The sequence below is a fragment of the Myotis daubentonii genome, chromosome 2 (assembly GCF_963259705.1).
Source record: "Myotis daubentonii chromosome 2, mMyoDau2.1, whole genome shotgun sequence".
In the NCBI taxonomy this organism is placed as follows: domain Eukaryota; kingdom Metazoa; phylum Chordata; class Mammalia; order Chiroptera; family Vespertilionidae; genus Myotis; species Myotis daubentonii.
Genome location: NC_081841.1, coordinates 19,503,738 through 19,526,086, shown reverse-complemented (window position 1 = coordinate 19,526,086; position 22,349 = coordinate 19,503,738). Strand labels below are relative to the sequence as shown.

The following is a 22,349-nucleotide window of genomic DNA, read 5'->3' as shown; positions in this document are numbered from 1 at the left end:
AAATATATTATTCAGAATTTCTTATACAGAAAATTTCCACACCCATATAAAAACAATTACAGTGTCAACGGTTGTTCTAACCACCTAGAACTATTTATAAATATCTCATACATTCCGTACCAAAATCAGCTAGCTTTAGTTCTCCTTTTTCATTAATGAGGAGGTTCTGTGGTTTCAAGTCTCGGTGCAACACTTTTCTTCTGTGGCAATATGCCAAACCACGTAGAATTTGGTATAAAAACAGCTACAGAAACAAATAAATAGAAATTAGTCTTACAGATAATGAGACAGACTTTGGTGTAAGTGTAAGTTATGGTAAAGAGAAAAGCAACTGGCTTAGAATAGCAAAAAAATAAAAAGGAATCATACCCTTAAGTACAAAACCTTTTCCTTATATAGTTGTTTTCTATTTGAAACATCAATCTATTTTTTTAGTCTGATAGTATCTATGCAAATAAATAGAAATAGCAGTTTCATCAAGTGAAACTTTGCATTAGAAGTAATAGTTTGCTTATTATAGAAAATGATCCTATATAATAAAAGCCTAATATGCAAATTGACCAAACAGCAGAACGACCAGTCGCTATGATGCACACTGACCACCAGGGGGCAGACACTCAATGCAGGAGCTGCTCCCTGGTGGTCAGTGCACTCCCACAGGGCAGCACAACTTAGCCAGAAGCTGGGCTCATGGCTGGCGAGTGCAGCGGCTGTGACAGGAGCCTCTCCCACCTCCTCTGAAGCGCTAAGGAGCAGCGAGCCTTACGGTAAGGAGCGAGGGGTCCTGGACTGCGAGAGGGTGCACACCGGGTTGAGGATTCCCCCCCCCCCCCAGTGCATGAATTTTATGCACTGGGCCTCTAGTTTAAAATAAACATATCCTTGCCCAGCCTGTCAGTGTGGTCAGTTGGTTGGAGAGTCATCCAATACACCAAAAGGTGGCAGGTTCGATTCCCGGTCAGGGCACATACCCAGGTTGTGGGTTAGATCTCCGTTTCGGGAGTAAGCAGGAAGCAATCAATGTCTCTTTCTCAAACATCCATGTTTCTTTCTTTCTCTCTCTCTCTCTCTCTCTCTCTCTCTCTCTCTCTCTCTCTCTCTCTCTTCCTGTCTCTAAAATCATTAAAAAAACATATAAACATTTAAAAAAACAACAAAACAACACATATCCTCATAAACTTATAGGCCTACCAAGGCTTACAGTTTGATTATGAAATTCTGGCAAAACAACCAACCAAACTCTATCCCAGCCGTGGGCAAACTACGACCCACGGGCTGGATCTGGCCCGTTTGAAATGAATAAAACTAAAACTAAAAAGACCATACCGTTTTATGTAATGATGTTTACTTTGAATTTATATTAGTTCACACAAACACTCCATCCATGCTTTTGTTCCGGCTCTCCGGTCCAGTTTAAGAACCCATTGTGGCCCTCGAGTCAAAAAGTTTGCCCACCCCTGCTCTATCCTCACCACCCACCCTGCCAAAAAAAGAAAACCTGACCTGGGACAATGTCTTTTAAAGGTATTGGAATTGGTAGTTTTACGAAAACTCTGAGATGTCAAACAGAATAGTGCCTCACAAAGCTCTGGCAAATTATGTGCTATAAAAATAACCTAAACCAGCTTCTATCACCTACCTCCTGGGTATTTTACTTTCAGCACCTCCTACTCAGCCTTCAAAATCTGCTATGATTCAGAACAGGGAATTAGCACTATAGAGCTCTAAATAAATCTTTGAAAGAAGCAATTCCTAAGGCTAATGTAGACTTTTTGTGTTGATTTTGGTGGAAAAAGGGATATGAAACACAGAGGGTTTTTGACTCTTTGGGATTAACAAAAAAGAGCCTGAAGTAGAGGGCTGAAGAGTGTATCCTTTGTTTACTTCGAGGTGAAAAATAAAGCATTAGAACAGTGATATTCAACCTTTTTCATCTCATGACACATAAATTACTAAAATTCTGAGGCACACCAAAAGATATATTATATTTTGGGCTGATCTGACAAAAAATTTTGATTCATTCACACCAAATGGAGATTGTTGTGTTGCCTGTTGTCAATTTTTTATTTGATAACCTAAGGGAAAAGAGATCAGTGCCCCTAACTAAATAGTCAGGTATTGCATGTTTTAACAATTCTTGTGGTACACGGGTTGAGAATTGCTACATTAGAACTCTGAGAATAAGCCAAAGCAGGTAAACAATAGGCATAAAGAAATTCTAAGTAGCAGAGTTTCTACACTACATATTTATGGGTTTTTTTTGTTTGTTTAAAATTACTCTTTCCATATATTCCTGTTACTTTTTAACTTTGGACAAATAAAAGTAGAGAGTTAAATTTGTTATTTAAACAAATAAACAAAATACTTTAAGCCAGACATGCATTAAAAGACATAAACTTCTCAAATCTTTGCCAAATTATAACTAAGGACTTATTTTCTTTCCAAATTATTGCTAATCTGAAAGCAGGGGGGAAAAAAAAACAAATAAAAACCACAAAGAGAAATATATGTAAACGAGATTTACAACAACTTGCCAAATAAAATGCAAAATATGATGAAAATAATTCTCAGAGAATGTATATGGAAAGACACTTAAAGCCCTATTCTAAAATTCTTAGCAATGTGGTATCCAATATACTCTGAATTGTCCTTTAGTAGAAGAAACTGATTCTCCTTTATATCTATCAAAATTACAATTTTTTAAAAAATATAAGTTTAAAGTTAGTATCTACAGAATTGGAAGTGTCTCAAACCCACAGCCAAGACAGCCTATTTCCAGAATAGTTTCTCACAAATTGCCCACTAAGTTTGGATAAGTAAATCTTTGCTAAATTTAGCGCATACCACTTTGGTCAAAGAAACCTACTGTAAGAACACAACTGTATCAAATGTTTTTACTTGATTTTACTTTTCCCTTACTTTTGGGTTTCAGCTGACAGTGATTATTATGCCAAACTTTTCTGGCATTACTTGCATCTTTGATATACAGGTAAGAAAACAGAACAATTCTCTCTTCTCCTCCTGACAACAGAGTGGTATTTCCAGCCTACTATTCATAATACTTGTGCATGTTCCTGGCCTTACTCATTAGATTAATAACTTGAATATTAGTTGTGTTTCATAATTAAGTACTATTTTAAATATATTAGGGAAGTTTGCCATGTAAAGAAGGGCTTTCACAGAATGAACTAATCATTTGTATTTATTTTAAATATTTGGATTTTTATGTAATAGGCTTTTGGTTTTATTTTGTTTTTAAAGCAGATTACATGTGTAAATATAGTCTGTATCTAAGAGAATCAGTGTTATGATGTGAAAATAAATGTCAAAAGTGGTTTTTAAGAGTTTTAAAAGAAAGCAGGTTCTACAAAAAAGTCTGATCTTAAGAAGTAGTGTAGTATAGTTAATAAAAGTTCTGAGTAAATTATTTAGAGGACAATAGCCTCTTTAAAATCCCAAACAGATCATTCTGAAGCAGAACAGTTATCAAGTTAGTATATTTCATTAAGTAATGTAGTTTGTTTATGCTTAGGGTTAGTCTCTGCTTTAAACAAAATTTAAAATTACACATTAAAACATACCTTCACATTGTGCATACTCATGATGTTTCCACAATCATCCATGTACTGTTTTAAGTCTTTATCCTGAAAAAATACAGCACTTTACTATGTGATACCGAGGAAAGATATTGAATGTACCACATAATTTAATTAAATACCAATAACTAAGCAAAAATGTCTCTGGGCCTGTTAGAAAATCCAATTTGCTATTTTTTATTAAAGCAAAAGTAGCCCTGCCCAGTATTGCTCAGTAGTTAGTGTCAATCTGCGCACTGAAGAATTGCAAGTTTATCCCAGGCTCGGTCAAGGAGCATGCAGGAGAAATCAATTGATATATTTCTCTCAAATCAATGTTTCTCTCTCTCTCTCCACCTCCCACCCTCCCTTATGCTCACTCTAAAAAATTAATGGAAAAAATATCCTCAAAAAATATCAAACAAAAAGCAAAAGTAAATACTGAATTTTAATTAAATGCTTACCAGATACTCAAACACCAGAGTCAAAGATTTATCTGTGTGAACAATGTCATGTAAGGTAACTATATTTGCATGTTTTAGATCCTTTAACAGTGAAACTGCGAAACAGAAAAGAAAGTTAATTATTGGTCTATGGTAGCCTGTCTTTATAATAACCTGAAGGACGTTTAACATAAATTGATTATATTTAATAATCTCTTAAGTTTAAAACATTAATTCACCAAGGGGATTTGAAGTAGAAATTTTAATAGAGTCAATTTTTTTCTTTTCTTTTATGATCCTGTGTTTGATATTTTTAATACTTAAAGTTGTCTCCAATATAATAATACTCTGCTTATTATCTTCTGTTTTTTCCCTCAAATGTTAGCATATTGAGACTTCTAGGATTAATTACATATAAAGTACAAGGTACCTTTTTTCTCCAAATTGCTCATCAGTGCCTCAAACCATTTTCTGGATATCTCTCATTTTTAAAACAATGGTACCATATAGAAATATATTTACATTCTGCATATACTAACTTATAGCTTTTCCCAATGTGCCATTATATAACAGTTCCCAATGTCAAATATTTGTCTATGATATAATACATTTTATTCACAAAAGATCAAATTATACCTTCTCTTATCGCTGTGCAGGGTGCACCTTCTTCGTGTTCCAATCGGATCTCTTTTAATGCCACCAAATTCTCTGTCAATTTACTTCTACCTTTATATACTGTAGCATATGTACCCTATAAAATATATTTTTGAAAGACACAGCAAAAGATCACAAAGAGTATATCTATACCACCTACAAAATAAAGAGCACTAACCAAATTTCTAAGTTCTAAGCATATGTTAAATTCTACCTTGCAAGGAAAACTCCACAATGATTAGCCTTGGCTTTCCTATACCTAAAAGGACATTCAGTTCCATATGCACAGATTCCATACTTACAACCAGGGTGCCCTAAAATTATGAAATGTAAGAATATCTAATTTACTTTTTATACTTTGCATCAGATTAATAATTGGAAATCAGTAGCTTTAGAATCGAAGGCATTTTACCTGCAATAGTATGTGGAGATTGAGGAAACTGAACATAGTAACTGAAAATTGAAATTCTAACTAACATATTGTTAAATTATAAAAATCTTACTGTTTTTTAAAACTATATATTTTATTGATTTTTTACAGAGAGGAAGGGAGAGGGATAGAGAGTTAGAAACATCGATGAGAGAGAAACATCGATCAGCTGCCTCCTGCACACTCCCTACTGGGTATGTGCCAGCAACCAAGGTACACGCTCTTGTCGAACCTGGGACCCTTGAGTCTGCAGGCCGATGCTCTATTCACTAAGCCAAACCGGTCAGGGCAAAATCTTACTGGTTTTCAGAATTTTTAAACATTAACTCTCCTTTAAAAAAACAAATAGAGTTTGGGGGTGGGGGCAGGCTAGAAGGGAACATATGTAATACTTTCAACAATAAAGATAAAAAAACCAACCACAATTGTATTCTACAGGAGATTTCTTCTATCATTGCCAGGATTGCTCTCAAAATCTCTCAAGAATTCCCTGTTAACTAATTCTTATTTTCTTTACTTTCTCTCACTCTGGGAGGGAGACCGTTTCAAAATTAGTAGTAGCAATAGCAGCAAGTTCAAGAAAACCCAGCTCTTATTAGCCAAGAATTTCTTTCTGTGACAAGTATCTTTAAGATAGTATTTTGGCCCTAATCGATTTCGCTCAGTGGATAGAGCATCAGCCTGCGGACTGAAGGGTCCCAGGTTCAATTCCGGTCAAGAGCATGTACCTTGGTTGCAGGCACATACCCAAGAGGGGGTGTGCAGGAGGCAGCTGATCAATGTTTCTCTCTCATCGATGTTTCTAACTCTCTATCCCTCTCCCTTCCTCTCTGTAAAAAATCAATAAAATGTATTTTTTTTTAAAAAGATAGTATTTTGATTTTTCACAGGTTTGAACTTATGTAATACCCGTATGACAGTACAGGTAGCAGATTGTCAGGGAGCTAACTAATAAATTGCTACCAAGGAAGCTCAATATTTTGTGCTTCAATAAAGATTACAAGGTGATAGAAAATACTATTTTTTTCTCAAACTAATAGGGTAATTTTAAGAATTTAAGGATTTTTTCTTTCTAACCGTCTTTTCAGAACAAGATATGAACTTTTACACAATAATGCTTACATTTTTTTTTCCAGGTTGGGAAAAACTATAGACTAATAGAGAAGTTTAGGTTATAAAAAAAAAGTCTTACATTTTAAAAGTGTTTACTTACCTCTCCAAGCTTCTCCAATTTGATGTAGGTTTCCATTTTCCCAAACCCAATTTCTGACTGAAAACAAACAATCATATATTTAGTATTCTTAAAATTTCAATTAATCTCTTCCTCAATTTCTGAAATTCTCCTGTTCTAAAGAGTGTCTTGGAATAGAAAAAAATGATTATAATTAAATTGTTGCATATCTGTCAAGTTTTGCCACATACCTGATTTTTAGAATATTCAAAGGTTCAAAAACATCAAAGTTCACAATTAAAATTTATACAGATTAGTTAACATTTTACTGTCTTAAGACTGAGATTTTAAGTTACCAAAGAATTTTATAAAAACACGATTTTTTAAACAAAACTACAAAATAATTTTTCTATATATTTTCCTTCGCTAATCTTTGTGTTCCCTAGGAATGCCAACAAAATACTATTTGTCGCAGTTATTCCAACCAAAATATAATGAAAAAGACAACTGCAAGTTACAACCTATTATGGATCAGGAAATAGCTGACAGAGAATAAGCAATTTAAGTTCAAATCTGGGAGGGGGAAAAAGGCTTTAAAAAGTGAGTTTTCGCCGAAACCGGTTTGGATCAGTGGATAGAGCGTCGGCCTGCGGACTGAAGGGTCCCAGGTTCGATTCTGGTCAAGGGCATGTACCTGGGTTGCAGGCACATCCCCAGTGGGAGATGTGCAGGAGGCAGCTGATCGATGTTTCTCTCATCATCGATGTTTCTAACTCTCTATCTCTCTCCTTTCCTCTCTGTAAAAAATCAATAAAATATATTTTAAAAAAAAAAAGTGAGTTTTCAAACTCATTGCTTTTAAACCTTGAACTTGTTTGTCTATTTTGTATGGAATCAAAAAATGAGATAAATGGAATGCACTGAAATATGTAATGGAAATTCAATATTTAAAAACTAAAAAACAAGACAAAAAGTCCTAACACAAAAGATCTAGGAAAAAATAGAGAGAGATGGAAATTTAGGTATTGAGAGAGCAAAAATAGGAAAAAAGTTAAGCATAAGAAGAAAATAAGAATTTTCTTAAAATTATTTTCTAGTACCCTTTATAGATAATGAAAAAGGCAATAATGTAAAAAAATAGACAAGCTTCTTAGAGTGGTGCTAATATCCTTAAATAGACAGTAAAAGGACATAATGTTCTTTTATATGTAATCTCAGCAGTAAAAAGTGTATCAATTACATTAAATAGTATGTTTTAGTCAAATTCTGGAGGTTCAAATATGCAATTTCTTCTGGAGGTATTGAATAAAATCTGACAAGCAGATTTTTAACATAACTCACCAAACTTTGAATAGGATAAACTGCCCAAAGTTGAATGACCAAAAGTAGCAGAGGTACCTCAAAGGAACTGTTTTTATACTTTTTTTTTTACAATGATATATATAAAGTTAAAAAGACACAAGGAAAACTGCATGTTCAACAGTACTTAATTCAATTTTGATTAACTAATAAAAACTTTGGTCAGAGGAAGTATCATTGAATTAATGAAAAATTGCTTCTTTTTGCACTCTTGTAAGACCTAAATATAATGTTTCCAAAAAAAACCTAACTAAAAATGAAGTTTTGGAACCAACATAATCCATCCATCAATGTACTATCTTGTATATGCCTCAGAGATATTAAGTCCTTGTTTTCTATTAACAACTATGCGAAACAATAAAGTAAAACTATAACATACAACACTTTCCAAATACAAATGGAGTTTTTTAACTTTAATATGGAAAATGTGGCAAACAACACCTGGTACATAAAAGCCTGATTCTTAACAACCTTTATTTTATGTATGATTTTTACAACCTATTTACATATGATCTTAAATGATTTTTTTTTAAAAGACTAACTGCCAAGGTCACACAAACTGATAGAACATGTTTACTTTCTTATACATATCTCTGGAATTCAAGTTCTTAAATTCACAAATATGAATTTTAACTCTTGTCATATATTTTATTAAAAAATGATATTGAGAATAAATGGAAATTAGTATGAACAAAACAATGTCCCTGAAAAAAATAAAATATCATCATCTAAAACAATGATAAGCACATAGAAAAAATATGACTGAAAGCTAGGAACTTTTTCTTATCAGGAGTTGGAATACTATTTTCTTATTCTTTCATAAGTGAATAAATAGTAGCACGCTCTTAAAACATCAAATATACTTTGGTCCAGGGGTGGCTATGACAAAATGCTAAGGTTTTGTTTTAAGCAGGTGTGTTACGTAGACCACAAACTCAAGACCACTGATATTTTAGGAGTAAAAAGAGTAAGAAAAAACTAAGTAGCATGCTCTTAAAACATCAAATATACTTTGGTCCAGGGGTGGCTATGACAAAATGCTAAGGTTTGGTTTTAAGCAGGTGTGCTACGTAGACCACAAACTCAAGACTATAGGATAAAAATATTAAAGATATTACTGTTATATAAAGTGTATAAGGAATAAATTGTACGGGGTGCATCAAAAATTAACACAGCAAAGAGTAACTGTTCAAAGGATGACATTTAGTGAGATCATTAAAATATGCTGAAAGTCTGCTTTTAAAAAAGTAAATACTGTACTATCATTTATACAGCTAAATTTAAATTTTAATAATCCTATATAATAAAAGAGAAACATGTAAATTGACCATCCCTCCACTATGCTCACCAGCCAATCAGGAATATGCATTTTAACCTAACAAAGATGGCGGGTTAACTTGCATATGCAGGTGTCAAGCACCCCGGGAGGTGACAGTGGCCGCAAGCTCCCGGGACCATCGCCGGCCCCAGGAGGCAAGGCCGGCTGCGCCAAGCCACACCCGCGGGTTCCCGGGACCTTCACCAGCAGAGAGCAGAGCAGGAAAGTGGGCAGAGAGTGGGCGGCTTGGAGGGCATGGCTCTCTCTGTCACCCCAGCTTCCTCATCACAGCTGTGGAAACTGACAGCAGGGAGGAGGAAGTCCCACCCCCACAGAATCAGCCAGAATCAGCATTGGTCAGACAGCTCTCAGCGGCCTAACAGCCAGGACTCTAATTCACCGGCATCTCAGACCGTGACAGTAGAGAGGTGGGACTATGTCTAAAGAACAACTGTTGGTACAACGTAGCTCTGCAGCCAAAAGATGCCGGTGTCATCGACAGAAAATGTCTAAAGACCAATGTGCCTTTGAAGTTAAAAGAAGGCGGTGACGACGACAGAATATGTCAAGAGAACAGTCATCAACAAGTACTACCAATACTGGTAGGAACTGCCTTCTCAGCAAAAATGGAGTACATGAGGATGCAATTCTCGAACATAGTTGTGGTGGAATGACTGTTAGATGTGAATTTTGCCTATCACTAAATTTCTCTGATGAAAAACCATCCGATGGGAAATTTACTCGATGTTGTAGCAAAGTGAAAGTCTGTCCAAATGATATACATTTTCCAGATTACCCGGCATATTTAAAAAGATTAATGACAAACGAAGATTCTGACAGTAAAAATTTCATGGAAAATATTCGTTCCATAAATAGTTCTTTTGCTTTTGCTTCCATGGGTGCAAATACTGCACTGCCATCAGGAAATGGGCCATACTGTTTTAGAATACACGGACAAGTTTATCACCGTACTGGAACTTTACATCCTTCGGAAGTTTGTTCAACTCTATATTTTGGATACAGCCAAAGCTACAAGTAAAAGATTAGCAATGCCAGAAAACCAGGGCTACTCAGAAAGACTCATGAACAACAACCTCATGCATGAAATAAATGAATTAACAAAATCGTATAAGATGCTACATGAGGTAGAAAAGGAAGCCCAATCTGAAGCAGCAGCAAAAGGTATTGCTTCTACAGAAGTAACAATGGCAATTAAATACAATCGTAACAGTGACCCAGGTAGATATAATTCTCCCCGTGTAACCAAGGTTGCTGTTATATTCAGAAATGAGATTTGAATATACTGTCATATTCAAAATGGAAAACCTCCTTTTGAAAGGGAATTGCTCATTCATTGTAAACCAGATCCCAATAATCCAAATGCCACTAAAATGAAATCAATATCCTGTTTCCTACATTAGATGCAATGACATATCCTATTCTTTTTTCACATGGTGAAAAAGGCTGGGGAACAGATATTGCATTAAGACTCAGAGACAACAGTGTAATCGACAATATACTAGACAAAATGTAAGGACACGAGTCACACAAACACAGTATTATGGATTTCATCTCTCTGTGCGGGACACGTTCAATCTTATTTTAAATGCAGGAAAATTAACTCAGCAGTTTATCGTGGATTCATATTTAAAAATGGAGGCGAATCAATAAATTTCATCAAAGCAAACCTATCTAAGTTGAGAGTTGAAAAATAGAGTGGTTTGATGAATTATCTCAAATTTAGATCTGAAAATGACAATGTGCTGATTGGTAAAATGATAATACTTCCATCATCTTTTGAGGGTAGTCCCAGAAATATGCAGCAGCGATATCAGGATGCTATGGCAATTGTAACAAGTATGGCAATCCCGATTTATTCATAACCATGACATGCAACCCCAAATGGGCAGATATTGCAAACAATTTACAATGCTGGCAAAAAGCTGAAAACAGACCTGACTTGATAGCCAGAATTTTTAATATTACGATGAATGCTCTTTTAAATGGTATCCGTAAATTCCATTTATTTGGCAAAGTAATAGCTAAAATTCATGTCACTGAATTTCAGAAATGTGCACTGCCACATGCTCACATATTATTGATATTAGATAGTGAGTCCAAATTACGTTCCTCTAATTAATTCCCGTTCAATGTGCACCGATTTCGTGCACCAGGCCACTAGTTGATCTATAAAATAAACAGCATAACTGAATTCCACCCACGCAGGCAGCCATAAAATTCAGACAAAAGGCAGTTTACCAATAAATTGTCTGTCAGAAACAAATTCAAAGAGTAAAGCATACCTACTTCACCACCTATTTTAATAATTTCAAACACTTAGGATTTTAAAGTTATGTCCAAATATTACTTACTGAGTCTTTAAATGGAATTTTTAGAAAGTTTTGCTTGCATATTTATCTGCTGAACATGACAAGATTAACAATTGATATAATGACTAGCTTGTTGACATGCTCTCCTACAGAAATTATTCAGAGGACAGAGGACAAAGCTCATTTATTCAACATTCACCAAGCACAGTGCTAGGTACTGAGGATACAGTGAAGAAGACAAGTGTGACTTCTGTTTTTATGAGTTCCATCTTAGATTATTTTAGAATATTTTAAAAATTTTATAAAAATAAAAATAGGTAAAGGGATGAAACAACAAGCTTTTGCATTTTAATATAATATAAAAACTCCCTTAATTGTGCTTTCTAAAGAAATGAAAATAATTTTATTTTTTTTGGATACTTAATTATTCCAAGAGAATACTTAGCTTTTTGGCAGCTCCAAGCAAATTTCTAGTCAGACAGCTCTTACCAGAGTAAACACATAAAAAAAAAATCCAAAATAAATTATAATTTATAACAGCCTTCCTATAATTCAGTGTAACTTGTAAGTGGCATTGAGCATTATGGAAGACTTCTGATTACTTTGGCTCTGTAATCACTGTAAAACAATTGTAATGATGTATAACATGCTGGCAATGCGGTTCTAACTGAACTTCAAAACAAATGAAGTATGTGCAAAAGTTCAATAGCTGCCATTCTAAAAGTGAATGTGCATATTAGAAACAATAGGGACAAAGGGAGCTTTTCTCAAACATCTCATTTCCCTCCCATAAGAATTACTGTTACTGTTAGAAAAGTGTTCTTAGATATGAGGGGGGCTGAAAAGAGATTGAGAGAGCCTCTATTCTATTGGATCATTTTGTCTTAGAAAAAGTGCCATTACCATCATCATGACACTATCTTAATCCTGTAAATAATATGCCAAAGGTAAATTAAGTTGTGGGCAGACTTTGAACCTCATTTTCATACCCCGTAATATATAAGGTATCCCCCCAAAAAATGTATACACACACTTTGAATAATTATTCAAAGGCAATGTTTATTAAAATAGATTTTATATTCAAAATTAAGTTAACAGCTGTTAAAGTATATATACATTATTTGGGACACCCTTTCTGACAACAGGACTTGACATCCTATTTTCTCATCTACTCTTAGAAACAAAAAGGACTACATACTATCTATATCAGTAAAGCCATGAATGAGGAACCCAACACTCATTGTTTAGGAAGAAACAGATTCTTAAAATGTGTATAATCTATAATTCCAATACAATGACAAATTTTCATATAAACATTTTTAGTCTATTGAATTTGTACTTAATAGTATCACAAGCTTCCACTGGGTATGTTATCACTCTAATTCAAGAATGCTCAAGTGAATCTTGACTACCTGCAGGTGGGCTTTCCCAGTAGTCTAATAGTCCTTTTATTATCAAACGTGTGAGAATTAAATAGGACTTTGCCAACCCAATAACCAGTATCTTTAATATGAGATATGATGACTATATGTAATGAAGTGCTTTAACATGAGATATGATCACTAAATGTAATGAGGCATCCTAGATGGGATCCTGGGGCAAAAAAAGAACCTTATTGAAAAACTAGGGAAACGTGAATAAAGTGTGTGTTTAGTCAACAGTAATGTGCCAACGTTAGTTCGTTATTTGTGACAAATGTACTAAAATAATGTAAAATGTTAACAGTAGGGATAATTGGATATGCAGTATATGAGAACGTTATAGTACTTTCCTTTTCTTTAAATCCTCACCTGAGGATATGTGCTTTTTTTAAAAAAAAAAAAAAATTGGTTTTAGAGAGAGAAGGGGGAAGAGAGAGAAAAAAAAAGAGAGAGAGAGATATAGACAGAGAGAGAGAGGGAGAGGGAGGGAGAGAGAGAGAGAAACTGACTGATCACTTGCTTTCCATATGTGCCTGGACCGGGGATTGAACCCAAAACCTAGGTATGTGCTCTGACCAGGAATTGAACTCAGAACCTTTTGGTGTCCAGGATGATGCTCCAACCAATGGAGCCACCTAGCCAGGACTGCTATAGTATCTTTTAAGTTTTTCTGTAAATTTGAAACTATTATAAAATTAAAATTTATGTAAATAAAAAGTCAGAGGGAAGGTGGGGGTGAAGAGTAGATGGGGAAAGATTAACCAAAGAACTTACCCTATATTATAAAGGCCTAATATGCTAAGTGTCCGATCGACCAATCAAAGCGTACTATGCTAATGATATGCTAAGGCTGCTCAACCGCTTGCTATGACGTGCACTAACCACCAGGGGGCAGACGCTCCGACTGGTAGGTTAGCTTGCTGCTGGGGTCCAGCCAATTGGGACTGAGCAAGACGGCCAGGACATGCTCTGGAGCCCTCCCGTGGTCCCTCCCTGGCTAGCCAACCTCCCGCATCTCTCCCCGACCCCGATCATGCACCAGTGGGGTCCCTCAGCCTGGCCTGCACCGTCTCGAAATCCGGGAGGATGTCGGAGAGCCAGTTTCGGCCTGATCCCACAGGCCAGGCCGAGGGACCCCACTGGTGCACAAATTAGTGCACTGGGCCCCTAGTATGCATATATGCTTAACTCATGGGCACAGATAACAGTGTGGTGAAGGCCTGGGTAAGGATGTGAGGGGGGAGGGGGATCAATGGGGGAAAAAGGGGACATCTGTAATACTTTCAATAAATATAAACTTTAAAAAAAATGAGAAGGATTCAGCTAAGAGGAAGACCAAATATACATGAATGTATAGGGATAACAAATATTCTAAGCCTCCTGAGGAGATAGGATAGGAAGGTCAATTCCTCAATATTAAAACCAGGAAAGAATAGAATGAGTATAGATGTAGGTAGATTTGTACATTTCTTACTCAAGAAATAATGGCTTCTTTCTTCCTTATCAAGTAGGAGAAGAGACTGTCTGCTTCAAGCGAGAGGGGAAAAGTTAACCAGAGAAAGACAGTAGGGTAGCCACACAGTATTTCTGAAGTTGACAATCATCTGTAATAATAAAAGCATAATATGCTAATTAGACCGGACATCCATCTTAATGACCTTCTGGACAAAGCCGGGGCTGTGGGGGAAGCCCGGGGTCCTGGGTGCCTTCTGGCGGCTGGAGGGAAGCCTGGTTCCTGGGTGCCTGCCGGTGGCCGGAGGGAAGCCGCTGCTGGCAGCCGGGGGAAGTTAGGCCTATTCTTGCACCAATTTTGTGCATCGGGCCTCTAGTAAATTTATAAAAGAACCAATAAACCCTATTTATGTCTTTCTCCAACAGAAAAGAATTCTGTGACTGTTTCTTAATTCCTACCCAAACAAAGGATTTACGTTATTTTTACTAGTTTACTTATCATATATTGCTAATATTGAAAACAAAGTTTTATACTTTTAGATAGACAAAACTAAAATTTTATATTTTATCTTGAAAAAATATTTTTTAGATAAAGTGTGTATTATCCATAGAAACATAAGCTCTAATACATGTGAAGAGTATTTTTCTTTTTCCATCTCCTTTCCATTTCTCTCTAACTGGCTCCTTCATACATAAACTTAGGTTGTTAAAGAATAAAAAAAAAAAGAATATATTTCAAAAGAAACCACCTTTTTGTAGGTTAGGTGAATAATGAAAGGGATGCATTAATAGAAATCAAAACACAGCTGGCATGATTAATCTGAAATCTATAAGCCATTTCAGATAAAAAACCAAGAGAGGTGAGTGGGAACACCCAATCACAATAAAAACTAAAGTCACTTGTAACATTTATTAGAGGGCACTGTTTTCCTTAATTTCATGTAGACCGAAAAAAGACAGCTTTAAAAATGATAGCTTTAAAAATTACATGGTGATCGAATCATACTTTTAGTCCCAATCTGAACATTTAATAACTTCAAAATGTATTCTAAGTACCAACCTTGGATAAAAATTGATAGCCAAAGAACACTTTTAACCAATAATCAAATGACAAAGTTGTTTCGACACATTGATTGGTTGCTTCCTGCATGAGCCCCAATGAACCATACTGGATCCATTCTATCCTTTCAAGCCCTATTCTTTAATATTAATCCACATTTACCCTTCATATCAGTTATAATGATACCTAGAATTATACCTTTGGTGAGTTTTATTCCTCACTTGAGGAAATGCTTAGAGAGAGGAAGGGAACGAGGGGAGAGGGAAAGAGAGAGAAACATTGATGTAAGAGAGAAACTTGGACTGATTGCCTTCTGTAACCTCCCAGACTGGGGATCAAACCTGCCCTTACCAGGAATTGAACTGGCATCCTTTAGGTATATGGGATGATGCTCAACCAACTGAGGCACTCTGGCCAGGCTATACCACTCGGTTTTTTAATACGTGAAGTTTCCTCTGCTTAGAACACTCAACCTGACAAATTCCTACCCATTCTTCTTGAGCCAACTTAAGCACTATTTCCTCTATAAGCCTGTGATGTGCAAGGACATTTTATTTGCTATTTTTGTTGTCTCATAGCACTTTATTATTACTTTTTAAATTTATTTTTATTGATTTCAGAAAGGAAGGGAAAGGGAGAGGGAGAGAGAAACATCAATGATGAGAGAGAATCAGTAATTGGCTGCTTCCTGCATGACCCCTACTGGGGATCGAACAGCAGGCTGGGCATGTGCCCTTGACCAGAATCGAACCCGGGACCTTCAGTCTGCAGGCCGGCACTCTATCCACTGAGCCAAACCAGCTAGGGCTCTCACAGCACTTTATATGTACCTCTTCTATAGGACTACAGCCATCCAAAAGAAATCCTCACGTATACAATCACCTGCATTTATGTTGAAGATGACACCGCCCTTTCAATAAACAGTACAGTGAGACTTTGACTTACGAGTTTAATTCGTTCCGAGACCGAGCTCGTTAAGGAGCTTGTTAATTCAAATTACTCTGTCAACTCAATGCAAAAAATCGGCAGAGAGACAGCTGGTATCTCAAAAAACTCGTTAGTCGGGACACTCGTAAGTCAAGGCCCCACTGTATTGGGTCAATTGCTACATGCTAGAAGATATTTGCAAGACATATAAGTGACAAAGGTCCTTTATTACAGAATGTATAAAAATTCCCATAAATCAATAAAAGGCAGAAAACCCAATAGAAAAGAGACAATAGACCTGAGCAGTTAATTCACGAGAATATCTAAATGCCCAATAAACATCAAGAAACATTATAAAGTGTTCAACTAGCTGTACACCTGAAACTAATAAAAAGAAAAATTAACCCTTCCCTCCCAGAAATCTAATTAAAAGAAAAAATTTTTTCTAAAGTGTTCTAAAGTGTTCAGCTTAGTTTATGGGAAATTGAAAAATAAAACCACAAATAACTCTCATCAGAAAGTCAAAAAGGGACCATATCAAAAATAGGCAAGGAGAGCAACTAGAACTATCATGTACTGGTGATGAAAGTATAAACTGGTACAACCACTTTGGAAACTGTTTTGATAGTATCTAGGCAAACTGAACATATGCACATAATCTTATCCAACAATTGCACTCCTAGATATGCACCCAAAAGAAATGCTTATATATGTTAACCAAAACACAAGTACAGATATGGTGATAGACGCTTTGTTTGGTAAGCCCAAAACTAAAACAACCCAAATATAAGTGCCCATCAACAGGCGACTGAATAAAATATAATATATTCATACAACAGAATAACATGTGACAATAAGAACAAATGAACTATAATTACATACAACAACCTAGATAAAACACAAGCATACACTGAGCCAAAGAAGCCAACCACAAAAAGAATATTGTATAATATATGTAAAAATCTTGTATAAATACACATTTATATATTTGAATTAAATGGGGTTTAATAATTTATATATTTTTAATTAAAGTTCAAGTCTAAATAAGAATCAGAAAAGGACTATCAAAAGCATTTTTAAAATAAGAACAGGCACACAAATGAGGATTTTAAGTTTTTCCAGATATTAAAATATACTATAAATATAATATAATCAAACAGTGTAAATAAAACATTAAGGACAAAATTAATCTTTGCCATTACGAGGCAGGGATAATGGCTAAAGTTGAGGAAGTGGGTCTCAAAAGTAAACATAGAGGTGGCAGGAGGGGGTTTTTGGATTTCTGAAATTTCATCAATCTGGGTACTGGTTATACAGGTATGTTAACTCAGCAAAATGCATTGAGCTACACAATTATGGTTTATGCACTTTTCTGTATATCTAATACATATCTATATATAAAAAAGCCTAAGCTACTATTACGATGGGAACACTGGACAATCGACTGGTACCTATGACACGCATGACCACCAGGGGGCAGACGCTCAACACAGGAGCTACCCTCTGGTGGTCAGTGCACTCCCACAGCCAACCTCCAGTGGCCAGCCAACCTCCCGCAGTCCCTTTCCCCAGCCTACCAGCCCTGATGGGCCCCAATCGGCTGGGAGAGACCCCACCCCTGCATGAATTCATGCACTGGGCCTCTAGTCAATATATATTTATATATCTAATACATATTCTGTACATCTAGCATATATCAATAAAATTTACCAAAAATAAAATAGAACATAGAGTAAACCCTATTCTAATATGCATCTTTAAACCCTTAAGAATGGAAAACAATAAAATCCAAAAGGAAATGTAGTAAAAATTAGCTAATCAAAAACTAAATATAAGAATTAATATAAAATGTTTACACCCCATAAAAATCAAACAAAGCACATGTGATGGTGTAGGTTATAGGCAACTAAAAACTTACTAAGGAAGCTCTACGAGATCTTCGGCTCATTGGTTGGTCAAACGGTGGACTGTTTATCTGAAACTTTTCAAGATATCCATCAGGTATTCTGATATCTGCAGGCAGTGATAACCGTTTATTTAAATCCTAAAAAAAATAAAAATATTTTTGTAGGTAACTACAAACAGAAAAGGGCATTTGGCTTTTGAATTCATGGGCTAAAATATATTATTTCTTAGTGATATGTAACTGTAAAGTTTTATTGTAGTTACAAAGTTATCTGTATTGATTATATATACTATACTGAATGCAAGCGTATTTATTCTAAGAAAAAGTATACAATGCAGTTTTATAGAAATGGTACTCTGTAACCAGCTATTTCTGAACTTCTTTCAAAATGGAATTTACCTTGACATTCTTTTATCAAATAGTAGGAATTGGCAAAGAGTACCACAAAATGTGATTGGTTTAAATGAACTAACCAAGTAGATACTGTATGATTTTGTATACAACCCAGATACAACTGCAATTTTTTATTATTGCTATATCAATGGACAGAAATAAGCAAAAGGCGTTTCTATTTCGTTTAATTATAGAATATGAACTGGAAAAAACACGAAAGGGAATCTTGCTTATATTATCACATCAACTAACATAAATCCTACAAAAATAAATCCCTATTATTCATAATAGTAACAAAACCATGAAACAAAATTGAGATGTATAGAGACTGTGTAAATACTTGAGATATATGACTTAAGTATAGAAATATACCATGTTTTCAAATGATAAGATTAAATAATAAAGATAATGGCTCTCCATATTCCATATTTTACATAACCTTGGACAAATCATAGTAAGATTATTCTTAGAACAAAACATTTAAAATTAATCTAGAAGAATAAACAGAAATATGCAAAAACATTCTAAAATAAATCAGAATGTGTATGTGAGGTGGGGAAATACTGAGAAAGAAATCTTTCCAAATATAAAATACACAATAAAAACAATATAATCAAGACTGTCACCTTTAAGAAAAAAAAATATATAGCTCACTGGAAGAATGAGAAAGTCTAGATATAGATCCTGATAATAAATAAAATTTTAAAATATATAACAAAGAAAATCATATATCTATATGGTAAATACAATCAGGAATACTATTTTTATTATTATTGTGACATAAATTATACAGTGATATGAACAGTTATCAAGTTGACCTCAAGAGATAAAAATATTAATTCATCATTTAGGAAACTGATATTGTTTTCCTTAACTGAATCAGAAGCTATCTTTACCAATGAAAATGCAATCAAAAGATACCCTAATCATCATCATCTCAATAGCACCGAAAAAAAGTTAACAATACATACTCATTTTAAAACATGCCCAATTTTTTTTAGAGAAAACTATTTTAATTGACAGTATTGTGAAGTGATAACATTCATAATCAACTTCTGTCCTCAAGCTTATACATAACGTTCACAAAGAAAAGGAAATGAGCTCTTCATTCTTCCACATGGAAAAATAACTTATATGTGCTACAGAGATTAGTAGGTACAATGAACCATAGAGGAAATGATACCCACATTTATAATGTAAGGCAAGAAGAATTGATGCTTGTTTTATGTATATATAACTTTTGAAATTTGAAATATTTATAAAATAAAATATAAAGTATACAGATGAATCTCAAAACTTAATTAAAATAATATTTTCCAAATAGAGTATTTTACTAATATAACATTCTGATTTCCAAAACTTCCAAAAATTCACATTTTCCTCACAGAGAACCTACACAGTGTTTTGAAAAGTGTTAAATATAATTAATGCATGCTTGCTTTGGGATAGTAGATAATTAGAAAAAAAGAAATACAAAACTACTCTTCACTAATGCAGAGAAACAATTTTCTTTCAAGTTTCATTTGCCTTCATGAAAATTTTTAAATAGGCATTTAACTGTTTGATATATACATGTATATTTACACACACACACACACACACAGTCATAGTTATAGTCATTAATGGTTACCTCCATTGAGATCCGTCTATGTATACGATTTCTAAGACAAACACCTGTAGGTGATTGGACTTCATCAGATGACGTCCCAGAAGCTTGGTCACTCTCACCATCTGATCCCATTTTTAGATTTTCATGAACAATATCTGTATTAGAACATGAAACATTTACTTTGCAAGAGGTATTATTACATAATTTATTACTACTACAGCAAGATGTAGATAGCAAACACATAAAGAATCATAGCATAAAAAGTCATGTACATTCTGGGTACCATGGTGTGCACAGTTAATAGATTGAAACATACTAGTAAATGTCTTAAAACACTAGTAAGCACTCCTTTTATACTCTCAGATTATGAAAAATTAGGGGAAAACTAACATTCAAGATAATACCAAGGTTGAATAATAAAATTAGAGACTGGAAATAACAATGAGAATTATTGAAGTCAGTTCTCTCATTTTTCAAATCTGGGAACTGAGACCGTGAAAGATTAAATGACTTTCAAAGGTCACACAGCTTATAGGCAAAAACAGAAACCTGGTCTTTTGCTATTATTTATTTTAGTATTCTTTCCATTAAAATAATGTGCCATTGGCTCCACAGCCAAATGAATTAGTTCTTTATAGTTACTCTTCAAAACTATGCTGATGTGTCATCACTCTGAAGTTTTTCTACTGCTATGCTCACACTGTACCTACTGCACTGAACAGCATTTTGTGGTTCATGTAATTTTATACCAAGCTGTGGATGAGATCCCTGATGGCAGGATTTGGCTTATTCACTTTTGTATTCCAGGAATTTAACAAAGTGCCTGGAACTTAGAAAGTGCTCAACAAATTCCAATGAATTAAATAATAACTAAAAATCAAGAAATAAACTAGATAACTGGGACTTTTTTTTACAAGTGAAATGTTATATAAAAGAAAATGCCAAACAAAAAAACAGCATTTTATAATAAATCTGAACTTTCATAAATACTTGCTCATAAAAATATGAGAACTGCTTAACAAAAATTAAACGCAAGGATCTCACCCAGTCTTAGAATTCATACATTTCTGTATTTTGCATTACATTCTTGAGAAAATGTATTCACACTAAAAAAAAAAAAGTTGCAAATGGCAATGGTTTTTAAAATATATTGACATGTAATTTAAGAATACACTTCTTCAAGTACAGAGATTTCTGGAAAAATTTTATACTGAGATCTGAACAAAAAATTAACTTGGCAGTAAAAGTCAATGTACTGGAGACTGATTCTTGATCTTATGATATCTAACATCTGAGGCAACTATTCTTCAAATTCTGAAAATCTAAAGAAAACTTTGAATAAAAATAATACTTTAAAATGTATAGCTTAGTTTGCAAGAATGTATGCATAGTATCAAGGAAGCAAAAACAGAGAACTGAAAACCCAAAGTTGCTATGCACAAATTGACTGTCACTTTCTTAAGAGGGGCTGCTGATTTGGTTAAGAAGGTGCTTGGGTTTAGCTGCCACACTGGAATAAAAGATGAAGCCCTGGTATCCAGGCTGCAAGTGAGAGCTTCCCGCAGAAAGGCACAATACTCTCGAAGTGCTACAACTTCAGTAAAGGGCAGTCTTAAAAAACAAATCTGTTCTACTGCACAAAGACTACAAAGGAGCATATTAATTGCAGACTATAAATAAATATTTGCGTACTCCCTGACTCAACAAAAAAACTGCTCATGTCATTAACAAACAATTGCAGTTCCAACATGAATACTGCTTGATATTTTCATTTCCGAAACAATGCAGGCTTATGTGAAAATTCCACTCATTTGTCATTAGTGTGAGCAACTTCTTTGCTGAATCAGGTAATAGTTTTTAAGTACTAGACGAATATTTATTTCTGAAATTGCTCAAGCTTTGTTCAATTCACAATGTAAAAGCTACAGACAGAAGGCATTTTTTAAATGTAATCTGCATTACTAACATTGTCAACGTCACTCTTTTTTAATTTTTAATTTATTAATTTAAGGGGGAGAGGGGAAAGGGACAGAGGAAGAGGGAGAAGGAGAAAGGGCGGAAGGAAAGGTGGGAGAGAGAGGGCGGGAGGGACGGAGAGAGGGGGAGAGGGAGAGAGAGAGGAGAAAAGGGAGAAGAAGAAGAGGGAGAAAGAAAACATCAACCTATTGTTCTACTCTCTCTGCACCCACTGGTTGATTCTTATGTATGTCCACAACTTTGACGTATCGTATCAAGACAACACTCTAAGTAACTGAACTACCTGTCCAGGACTTAACATCACTTTCTTAAGTTGAGACCAAG

At 34.7% G+C, this 22,349-nt stretch overlaps 1 protein-coding gene across 2 annotated transcripts in view; it reads right to left on the bottom strand.

Moving 5' to 3' along the window:
* The window catches only part of CDK17 (cyclin dependent kinase 17), an 87,740-nt gene that overhangs the window by 13,184 nt on the left and 52,207 nt on the right, over nt 1–22,349 (bottom strand). For both annotated transcript variants that reach the window (XM_059681925.1, XM_059681926.1), the window contains exons 4-10: nt 20,070–20,203; nt 18,059–18,184; nt 6,316–6,372; nt 4,655–4,769; nt 4,040–4,134; nt 3,582–3,644; nt 121–244 (exon numbers count right to left, since the gene is read on the bottom strand). In XM_059681925.1, the coding sequence (XP_059537908.1) occupies nt 121–244; nt 3,582–3,644; nt 4,040–4,134; nt 4,655–4,769; nt 6,316–6,372; nt 18,059–18,184; nt 20,070–20,203 (714 nt within the window). The remainder of the gene's footprint in view (nt 1–120; nt 245–3,581; nt 3,645–4,039; nt 4,135–4,654; nt 4,770–6,315; nt 6,373–18,058; nt 18,185–20,069; nt 20,204–22,349) is intronic.